Genomic DNA, 11,306 nt, shown 5'->3' with positions numbered 1-11,306 from the left:
AAAATGTCTCTGCTCTGTGTGGAAGGCAGGTTGTTCCCACACAGTGCAATGTCCTAACATGGCGAAAATTTTCCACTGGACATTGTATGTAAAGATGGAGCATGCGCAAGTGCTAAAAGCTATGAAATGCATGCTGCTGCCAACAGAATTTGCTTAATCTATATTGTGCTGTCATAACCTGAAAGATTGACATTTCAGTGACATAATTAAATAAACAAAATCTCCAAACAATAGCATTTGGAACTACTTCAAGATTGGTACAGACCAATACGTATTTGGGTATTACCTGATGTTCGTTATTTTAATTCCAATAGGAAATGTAGCTTAATATAATGCTGGGGCAAATCAAGACTGGAAGATCTGGTCTTCAGCCAGATATCTAATATTTAAAGGCATATTTCTTATAATCTTCTGTAGCTAGAGGCTCCAAAGTCTGGAAACAAAGAAGTCTCACAAACAAACAAAGGTTGTTCTTTGAAGAGTGGAAATAATGAAGCCTTTTCTCTTATGGATGTTTGTTCTATGCCCCACTCTTCCCCTTCTTGCCCAAGCACTGCAGTGATCTCAGTTTTCCTCTGCCAGGAGCGAGGTGAGCTGAGCCGTACTGGCACTGAAGTGTTTTCCAGCTGGGCTTCCAGCAGGCCAGACAGAACAGGTAATGTCAGTTTTAGCTGCAGCCCCTTTTGATGCAAAGCTCTAATTTAAGTCTCTGCCTTCTACTCAGACTATGAATTTCTTTAGTATGATAGCTGTTTAAGTTGTCTGCTACTGTCCAAAAATGCTGAAAAGCTCTCAGGAGATTCTCAGCCACTGAAGTCGGGAAAATCTTTGTGTATCACCTATAATCAAAGTAAAACAGCTACCCTTACTCCAGAAAGGCTCATATTTCCTGCAAAATTCACAAGAAGGCAGGGGAGGGATACACAGGACCTCAACCCCTCCAGACCTTTACTGTTACAGATGACATTATTATAAAATTAGAAAGCTCCAATTCAAAAGACAGTTATTATATCTTGAGTAACATTAATACATTTATTTAATTGTAATTTACTTTTCATTCATAAAAAGGACAAAGCACAGTCCTGCTCTACTCTTTAAAAAAAAAAAAAAAAAAAAGAAGATAAAAAGTAACTAAAAAACCAGTTCAATATTCATCAGTATCAAATAATAGTAATATCAAGTTTCCTGAAATATAAAGAAACAACAAATATGTCTATCTATATAAACTTTAATTAAGAACCTTGCATTTTAAAGCAGGTGATACATCAGTTAGTTTTTCTTGACAACAATTTGAAACTGAAGGTCCCAGTCAAATTTATACAATTATGTGAAACAATGAAGAACCTGGAACTACCTGATCAGTATGTGAAACCTACCTCATCTGTGTTGCTGATTAAAAAAAAAAAAAAAAAGTGTATTTCCCTCCCAGGTCATTTTCATGCAAAAACTAACCACTGCTGCTTTTTACATGATGTATTATAAAAGTAAAAGGCAATCATGCATTTGGCAAAAGATTTAGTTGTGGTTGTAGATAATATAAAAATGAGTCATACTGCAAAAGAACCAAACCAAATGAAATACAATAAAATGCATTATTTTTTTTTGTACAGAAGGCTTACAGCATATTAGTTATTCATGTATGAAGACAGCTCATTTCTCTTTCAAATAATTATACAATTTATGAAACTCAGTAGTGCTTGACACTTTGACATTCCTCTATAGGGAAGTTATCACTTTCACCTATTTAAAAAATTTTCATCTTGTAACAAATATTTAAAATTAAACTAAAACAATATTATTGATATTCCTTAATGAATACTCTACACTTTTACATGTAAATATATAGTACAAAATTATACAAATTAAAGAAAGGGGTGTAAATTATTAATAGACCTACTCTTGCTTCATGTAAATATTATTATTATGGACCTCTACAGTATCAGTTCTAAAAAGATAAAATCTATTTCTAAGTAGCCAGCAAGGTTGTGCTAATAAAATATGACTCAAAGCTTATAATTCTTGAAGCATCAGACATTGCACTATTACTTGAGCCAGCTGATTCAATATCACTGTGTTTCTTCAACATTCACACTCTAATTCCCAGCACACCCACCATGGAAAATGTAAGGAATGTGCATTTCTTTAAAAACAAACAAAACAAAACAAAATAAAAAACTACTGAAACACCCTGGATACAGTCAGAACAAAAACATTCTCCATCTCTAATAGAGCTCCCATTTTGCAAAGGCCATAGTAAACATTTAAATTCAACTAACAGTTGGGATCTGACTCTTATGTATTAAAACGCAGTTGGATCATTCAGTACTCTATCAAATAGGGAAACAGTCTCAGAACTTTAAAACTCTTATTTACAACACTATGAACATTAGAATAATATCAAATTCTTGAAAAAGCATATAATTCTCCCAAATGTACACTTCACTACAGGAAGGTAACATCTGGTATCTGCAGCATAGAAATGTAAATATAATATTATTTTTTTACTGTGCTACTCTGTTTTTGCCATTTATTGTATATCTTTTTCTTTTTTCTATTTTAAATCTTTTCACTTTAAAAAATAACATAAGTTTCCTACCATTTCATGGTCCATTTAGCTGATTTTAGTGTGGACTCTATCTTCAGTCTCCTAACTGTTATATTGCTACCTTAATAATAATAGTAATAATACTAAATCAAAACCAATATATTATGCTGCTTCCCTGAAAGCTGACATTTCATTCCTAAAATCAGGAACAATGACCATAACAGAATTTTCAACAGAATTGTTTCTAAAAAAGAATATGGTAAATCCAGTGTCAGTAAAGTACAGGTAAATTCCTTTAAGTTGAGCATGCTACGAGTGTCTCAGGTATTCTGAACATATTTAAAATGAAAAATTCCTTGTAACTGACTTTTATTTCAGGTCCTTCAAATTGTATCCAATAGCCTCAAGAAATATAGCTGTAAAAATAAAAAAAATGTTTTTGCTTTGACTGTCTCTCTAAAAACCAGTAATCCCAATAAATGATGATGGGGCCATTCAAAAATATGCAGTACACAAAACATATAGGATAGTACAGACAGACGTAGTACTCTTACATTTATCACATACAATCAACATTTCAATCTCTATTATATTTCACAATTTGTTATTCAAGTTAAAGCACCTACATATGGTGATTTTACTTTCACTGTACAGCCTATGTTATTGGGTTTTAACACTGTAACTTGCCCCATTGGACCGAATCATGCAACTGTCACAGATCAGCATAAGTGTTTTATAAGGCATATTGGAACAAGTTAAAAATATTTCTTATCCTTTCAAAAGTTGATTTACTTAATGAAGGAGTTCCTGGATGCCTCAGTCCTCTTAAAGTCCATAGGAAATTGGTAGGGTGATTTATTTTAAAGTGTAATTTATTTGGCTTAGGATGGTGCCACAGAAATCAAGAGTTGCAGTCCTCGTCTTCAAGGGAGTCCCTTGTGTTCGGTTGAGGACAAGATAAATCCAGCTACATTCAGAATCCCGAGTAGGCAAGGACACCGAGGGTAGGCAGCACCAGGCCCAGAAGCAGAGTCGGTACTCCAGCAGTGGCACCTGCACATCAAACAGATAACACCACAGTGTTATTTTACTTCAGCATTACTCACTGTGTGGAGAAACAATCTTGGATGCAAGCAAGAATGCAGGGTTTAGAAGGCCAGAAAACCAGCTGGCGTATCTCAACACAGCTCCTACCTGTATGCATAATCTGAAATGGACAAAGAGACTTTCTCAGTACAGCCGAGGACTTGGTCTTTTGTTCTGCAAGAGCTGTTTATGCAGTGTGTTTATACAAGCAGCAAGGCCATTCAGAACACATCAGTGTATTTTGATTTGGATGGTCCAACAAGCCAGGAGGTTATACCAGGAGGTAAAAGGTCAAAATAAATATTTAAACACTTGAAAACAAAATTAATGGAGTCTTTGAAATGTGACAAAGCAAAGAGACACCTTTGGAAATGTTAATGTTATTATGATCAGCAATAATCTGAGAGATGTCAAAGAGCCTGGTCCATTTGTTTACCAGCTAGATTACAAAGTCCAGATGGCTGACTTCTAGCAGTGTGGCATTTACACATCGATGTCTGTTAAAGTCACAAGGGTCTTTCTTAAACAAATATTTTAAGACAAAAAATATTAATTGACAGCTTACAAGCTTTACTTGACTTGCTCTGGCAATCAGGCGTAAGAATTGCTATTACATTAAATGTCTTGTGTTGCTGTGGACCAGCTCCTCGTTAAGAAGCATGTACGTGACAAAATAACCCAGCCAAATTGATAATGAATGTCAGCCTGGCTGTTAGTCCTGGAGATGGGCCAAAGATGTTGGAGAATGGGCTATTCTGTCATCCCAGAAAGGTGGGACCTAGCTTACTACTGCTCATGTTGCTGTTGAACACACACTAAGGGGTTTGCAACTGGTGGCAACAATCCTGAGGCACTGCTGGAACCTACCTGCTGGATGGCTCCTCAGTCAATGTTCCTCTGAATGAGGACAAAAATAGACTGAAAAGGTAACACGTGAAACAAGCAGCATAGATTTCAGCAGGTAGTCCTAATTTAGCTAATGACAGGCACAGTACACCAAATTTCAAGCATTCTTTCATAGGAAGTCCCAAAGTAGCATTCACATCTCCTTGTCAGGCACATCTTGCACAGCCACATAAATCACGTAATTTTCTCCAACTTCATGCAGGCTTCCAGAAAGACAGATGTGTAGGTTTTATGCAGATGCCCGAGAAGTTTTTGCATCTTTCAGTATAAGTAAAGAGCTTATATTCATTCTCAAGCCTCCTATTACTAAAGCACTTAACTAATTATAAATTAGCAAAACAAGATAGAGTGTGAAAAAAATGCTGTTTTGAAGTGAGAATTTGGCCAACTAAATACCAGTAAGTTCCCTCAAGCGTTTACTTCTCACAGTATTTCCTATCCACAATAATAAGAAGAAAGTAAGGAAACTAGATGAAATGAAACTGAGTGATAACAAAAACAATTTTCATAAAGTATGTGGGCCAAGTCCAAAACAGAAAACTCCTGGATTCACCAGCTCATCAGTCAGTTGTAGATATATAAAAGTAATATTATTCATTTGTGGTTCCTATATACATAATTGCAGGGATTTTGTCTCTGATGGGGTTTTCATGAAATGTCTCAGTATAGGTTTGACTTCCTTCTAATCAGTGTCTTCTGTGATGTACTATACTTGTACTATTTGCAAGTCCAGGATGAAAGCTTTGCCCCCCAAACAAGTCCCAACTAAGGATGATCACATACAGTCTTAATCTTTGTACTAGAGAGAGCTTTTCTTCTTTGCACAGTCATTTAATTCATAGAATCATACAATCATTAAGGCTGGAAAAGATCTTCAAGATCATCTGGTCCAACTATCACCCTACTACCAATGTCACCCACTAAACCATGTCCCTAAGCACCATGTCCAACCTTCCCTTAAACACCCCCAGGGATGGTGACACCACCACCTCCCTGGGCAACCCTTTCCAATGTCTGACTACTCTTTCTGAGAAGAAAATTGAGTCTTGAGTCTTTATCTGCAGTTGCCCGTGTTCATAGCACTATCTCCTCTCCTCATTTGGCCCCAAACATTTTTTTCATGCAATTCTTTGGAAAGCCAGTTGGGATCATATCTCAACCTAGAATGCTTATTCTTCTTTCCTTACAATTGACTGACTACCGCTCTTCCCAACCAATTCCTGAACATTGGTATGGTGGGAAGAATTATGTTCCACCAGATATACATAGTATATGTGTACCACTGGAAAGAGCTGGGTCTAATGACATCTTTCAGCCAAAATCTGTGTGCACCCTCCCCATCCCAGGAATGGAAGGATGCTTATGAGGTGGCCAAATACCACACAAGATATGCAAGATTCATGGTGCAAGTCATTTAACAGAAAGGGGACCATAAGCCACTAGCAAACAGGAGGCCTTCTGCAGTGAATTTAAGTGCTACTAGAAAGGCAGACTGAAAGGCAGTGTCTCCTGACCCCTGGCTGAAGCTTCATGCAAACCGCGACAGAGATCTATTCAGAAAACAGCCTCAGAGATGGAGCCAACTATTCCCCCACTTTTTTCTGCCACAGGAGGTGGGAACAAGTATTTTCACATCATCCTGGTTTCTCTAATGTCCAGCCAGGAAGAAAGTCCACAGCATCTCTGCCATGAACCCAGGATTTTGGGGCTTTCCCCAGATAATTTATTTTCAACTTCAGCTGTACTATTCTTCTTCTCCACCCTCCAACTCCACCATCTAACTCCTCCTGACTCTGCTCCTCACTCAAATGATGACGTTCTGCTGCTCCGCTCTCTTTCCTATCCCCTGTACTAAACTCCACCCTCAGCTTTCTCTTGCTTCTGACCTCTAAAAACTCTGCTCCCACTCCCACCCTTTCCCCTAATACTGTAGGGTTCCTTTCTGAAGTCAGCATTTCTTCTGAAGTACTTTCTGATATCCAAGCATTTGGAAAACAAGACAAGAGACCAACAAATACTTCTCCATTGCCTCAAATCAGCTGTACACAGTGCAGCTCAGTAAAAGGTAAATGAAGGAAAATATTGAAAGATTGCTTTCGTAAGTATCCATAAATGGAGGAGGTTTATGCTTAAGACATACATAAACTTATGTTCAAATGTATTCTCATACATAACAACTGCACATTTTGGTAATTGTGAAAGTATGGGGGTATATTTATCCGTACTTTTAGTGACTTATAAGACGTGAATATTTTTTGTAGTCTCTATACACAAATATCAATGTTGTCATTTATAATGAACAAATAATAGCCACAGAAAATATGTTCTAGATTCTGGACCTAAGAATATCCACAAGAATGTATTCTGTCTTTGTCAGAATAGGAAAATGCAGTTGGGAAGACACAACTGAAGTCCCATTTTGAATGCTTCTGATGAAAGAAAACATGAAGAAAAAGTTTTCTGAGTGAAGCTCGATGATGAGCAAGTACCAGGAAATTTCTATTTCCATGTAACTATTCTACAAAGAGAAAGGAATAATAAGTCTTCCCCTGAGACGCATTCACTAGCTCCGGAATTGAGAGCTAGCAGTTTACCCCATTGCAGCAGTTTCTTCAAGGTTTAGGCACTGGTGCACAGATGCTTACAACAGCTTTCCACAGTGAAGCAAATCCTACCCTCAGACAGCTCATCAGCAGAACATTAGGACAATAAATGCACATTAAATTTTTCTTCTCTCTCTCTTTTTTTTTTTTTTTTATTTTCTTCTTGTTAGATTACGGACCCACACGTCAGGAACCATACTTTACTTGAAATATTATTCACCACTGCATGACAGCCCATATATTCCTGTAGCTCATGAATGGAAATTAATGTAACTTTTGCCTGAGTACAAACCACAGGATTTAATTCTGTGCAATAGAGTAAAGCAGTTGTGATCTGTCAGTTTTAACAATCTTTTTAAAAAATAGAGAAATGCCGGATTAAGACTTAGTGAATATGCAGAGATAAACATGTGGATGTAAATTAAAACAGAATGATTATTGAACATCTCCTGAAGTCTAGCCAGGTATGAGCTGGATATATTTAGCATGTAAAGCTTCATTCTCTCCTCAGCGTCATGTTTGTTCTGTACTCTCAGCCAGTATCTTATGTCTCCAGCGTGCATGCTATTGCAAGCTACAGCCACCAAAGTAGGGGCCAAAACCAAATGAGTATCACATGACCTAATTACCACTCCTAATACCCACTATGTGTGGACATCAGATCAAGATTCCTCATTTCTTTCAAATAAACATGAAACACATACCTTAAATGCATTTTTTTCCCAACAGCCCTAAACATTTGCTGTGAAATCTTGTTTTCTTCCTGTATTCCCATGGAGGCCTTACTACTGTCTGCTATAGAGTTCCTGTAGTTGATCTTTTTAAGCCTAGGACTAAACTATCTACAGAAACATATACCAAGAACATAGCTTAAAATTGAATACAATTTGTGTGTGATGCATGCAGTTATCATAACTATTTTCCTGTCTTCTGTTCTCAGGAGCCTTTAGGGATAACTTTCTCATGAATGGCTGTTTACCTGAGTAAATGAACCTGGCCTACTGCTGGCCAGGTTTGCCTTCAGCAAGACCTTTACATACCACAGGAATTCCCGGTAAAATCCCACTAATCCACAGCTTTCCATTTGTATTTCATATTCTGCATTGCCATTTCAATCATTAAAAGTCTAGGATGAAACTTTTTACACGACTGGAGATCTCAAATTTTACTGGCATCTTGAACAATGGGCAACATGTTTCCAATTACATTCAAAAGGAATGAAATTAGTTTCACGCCTAAATGAAACAAGCATTAAAACAATTCAGACATCTATATATTTCCCAAGACTTCGCAATGACCTGATATTAAAAATATGTCATTACTTTCTTTAAATGTTACTTATCTTAAAGATAAGACATTTCTGGTCCTTTTCCCAACATTAGTATCTTTTTTTATACTGGACTGTAAAAAAAATGTACAGGACTATTTAGAAATCTTACTTTCATCAGGTCTGCAAACCAGGAAATTAGTTACTGGTCATCTGTGAAACTGTCATACATAAATAACTTCTCTTTCTCAGTGAGAAAATGTCTGTCCTGCCAACGTACACAAACTTCAAGCTGTTCTTTGGCTATTAATGAGCTGATCCTGTTGTGGCAAAACTCCTTCTCCCCTTTTGTTGTCAGGAATGATTGTTCAAGACTTAATTTGTATTAAATTACATCAGTTTTCTTAGTTTTTTAGGGGATTTTTGCCTGTTCAGATCTTCTGAAAGCTGTTCATAAGTTTCTTTAGCATCTACTGGGTTTCATCAATATCTGTTTTCTGAGTGTTTTCATGTTTATCCAGGTAGGACAGTAAACTGGGAAGGGAGAAAATACTTTTTTTTTTTTTAGGTTAAATTGCATAAAATAAGTGTGTGGGTTTGTTGTCTGTGAACTGGCTTCTGAAAAGAAATTCCACTTGTCCCAGACAGAAATTGTGTCTTCATGAAAGGCTGCTGCAAAAGAAATGGGAAATATCAGCAGGCATGTTTAAAATTCTTCTATCCCTATTCATGGAAATGGAAAATAACTGAACTAATTAGAATATGTTTATCTAGCGTCAGTGGCAGCATTGCTAAGTCGTAAGTCCAACTTTCCCTTGTCTAGGAATACCTTTGTTTAGGTATGAGGAAATTTTCCTCTTGTCTATGCCATAAACATTTCAAGAAAGGCTCTACAGAGTAATTCACAGCCCTGTGAATTACAGTTTTGCAGCAGAGTAGATGTATATGCTGTGCATTTGCCTGTGCTTTGTGCTGTGCTAATGTTTTCTGTGTAGCTCTAGAACAGTTTTAAAACTATTACAAGAACAAGAGACAGAACATAAAAACATGTTTAAAGGACTACTGATGGTCTGGGTGGTTTTTCCACCCACTGTGTTAGTCTTTTTTCTTCTACTTGAGAAGCTGTATCCCAGAGCCAAGTGAACTTCTTTGTTTTGCTCTGGCAATGGCACCTGGCTTGCTGGCAGTGCCCACTGGCAGCTGCATGGGCTTCTTTTCTATTGACTCTAGCCCTGCTGGAGACCTGGGCTGCCAACATGAAAAGATGCGTTAGACTCTGAGGAAAATGAGATAATATTCAGTTGGCAGACTATTAGTAAATTTCAATAAATGTGAATTATTTATCAGAGTCCTCTTCCCCTTCACATCTGTAATGCTCATTACAGATTATCTTGCATGGATAGTTAAGTAGAAGATCACAGGTAGCATTATTAAAATGTATTTTTAAAGTGGTACACACAATAATAGCAAGAAAAATTTGTGAAGGCCCGTTTGTGACCCAGGCAAAAGTTGCATTTGTAGCTCACACACGTTGTGAATTTCAGGGTAGTTTCTGTGACATAAAGGCTTGTCATACCTCTCAGCATCTGCTCTGTCTCTCTATTGCGAGCAATCACTCCTGACAAACTGGCTTACAAGAAGCACCAGGATTACTGCCAGACCAAGTAAGGCTGAATCATGTCTTCAGCTAAGAAGAGGTGTTCGCTGCTGGAAATTGCTGAAGCAGCAGGAGGAGCTTGGAGCAAGTTTTCATAGCTTGTCCATATAGAAAAGCTCATTTGTAATTACACCGATTGTCTGGTGTGGCAAAACACTTGGCTGTGAATGTTCCACATGGATACGTTCTGCATTGCCTCAGAAATTATAGTTGATAACCACTCAGAGGAAATTGATCTTCCTCTGAGTGACTCGTAACAGGTTTTTAATCAGAAAGGGCTAATATTTCAGGAAGAAAAAAAAATGGGAGGCTAAAAGAGAAAGTTTCATTGTAGCCCTGAAAAGAAGAAAAAGGGCAGATCTTTGGTGAAGTGGTATGTCTGGGGATTTCTGAGTGAGGAGCCTGCTCTTCTTTATTCAAGAAAACAAGGATTTGTGAATGTTTTTGCAAATAAGTATGTCCCAAGTATACACCAGATAAGTCACTCCTTTTCACTTGCAAATAGCTCACATTTATACAACCAAATGGTACAATGGGTGAACAGCAGGAACTTCAGGTGCAAAATGGTAGTGAATTGATGGGAAAATACTACAGTTTTGAAATTTCCTGTGTTCTTGGAAACAGATGTAGCAGAAACAGAATTGACTAGACATTGAGACTTACACAAGCTGTAAGCCTAACATCTCTTCAGTTCAAACTTCTGTGATTAATTTAGTCTCTAAAACCAATGAAACAAAAGTTCTTGGGTTGTGCAAATTGTCAGGCTTCTGGGGAAGAAATTTTTTAATTGACCTACTGTTAGATTTTCTCTCCTGATACAGTTCCTATTTCAACATCTCTATAGCTAAAAGACACAAACACTGAATCTGATACTCAGAAATATTCAGATGAGCTGAGATGAAAGATTCTTCTGACACTTCCTACGTTGACAGAGTTAATATTGCTCCTTCCCTTCCATGCTAGCTTAATATAATTGTGTTGAACAGGCACATAGACAGGCCAGGTACCTTGGTAGCACTCTTATAACGCCTAGTTCTAAGACAATTCTGCCTTCAATTCTCCATCTATTGCTTCTACAAACAGGCTTTAGAGCACAGTGAAAGTGAAATATATGGCATTAACCTTTAAAGGCAAAAACAATCTGACATCTAAGTCCTTCGAATATTCTGAAAAGGGCATGGAGCATTTCAGTATGTAATAAGATGAACTACTTAATACAGCTATGAAAGGGAGACAAAAATA

General features: G+C 37.2%; 1 protein-coding gene across 11 annotated transcripts in view; it reads right to left on the bottom strand.

The window, feature by feature from the left end:
• Window positions 1-1,009: 1,009 nt before the first annotated feature.
• The window catches only part of CNTN1 (contactin 1), a 251,175-nt gene continuing 240,878 nt past the window's right edge, over window positions 1,010-11,306 (bottom strand). For all 11 annotated transcript variants that reach the window (XM_083820842.1, XM_083820841.1, XM_083820832.1 and 8 more), the window contains one exon: window positions 1,010-3,598. In XM_083820842.1, the coding sequence (XP_083676968.1) occupies window positions 3,519-3,598 (80 nt within the window). In that variant the 3' untranslated portion in view covers window positions 1,010-3,518. The remainder of the gene's footprint in view (window positions 3,599-11,306) is intronic.

This window comes from Anser anser (assembly GCF_964211835.1).
Source record: "Anser anser genome assembly, chromosome: 1".
NCBI lineage: Eukaryota > Metazoa > Chordata > Aves > Anseriformes > Anatidae > Anser > Anser anser.
Note: the sequence above shows the minus strand (reverse complement) of the source record. Positions and strands in the feature narration are given on the sequence as shown.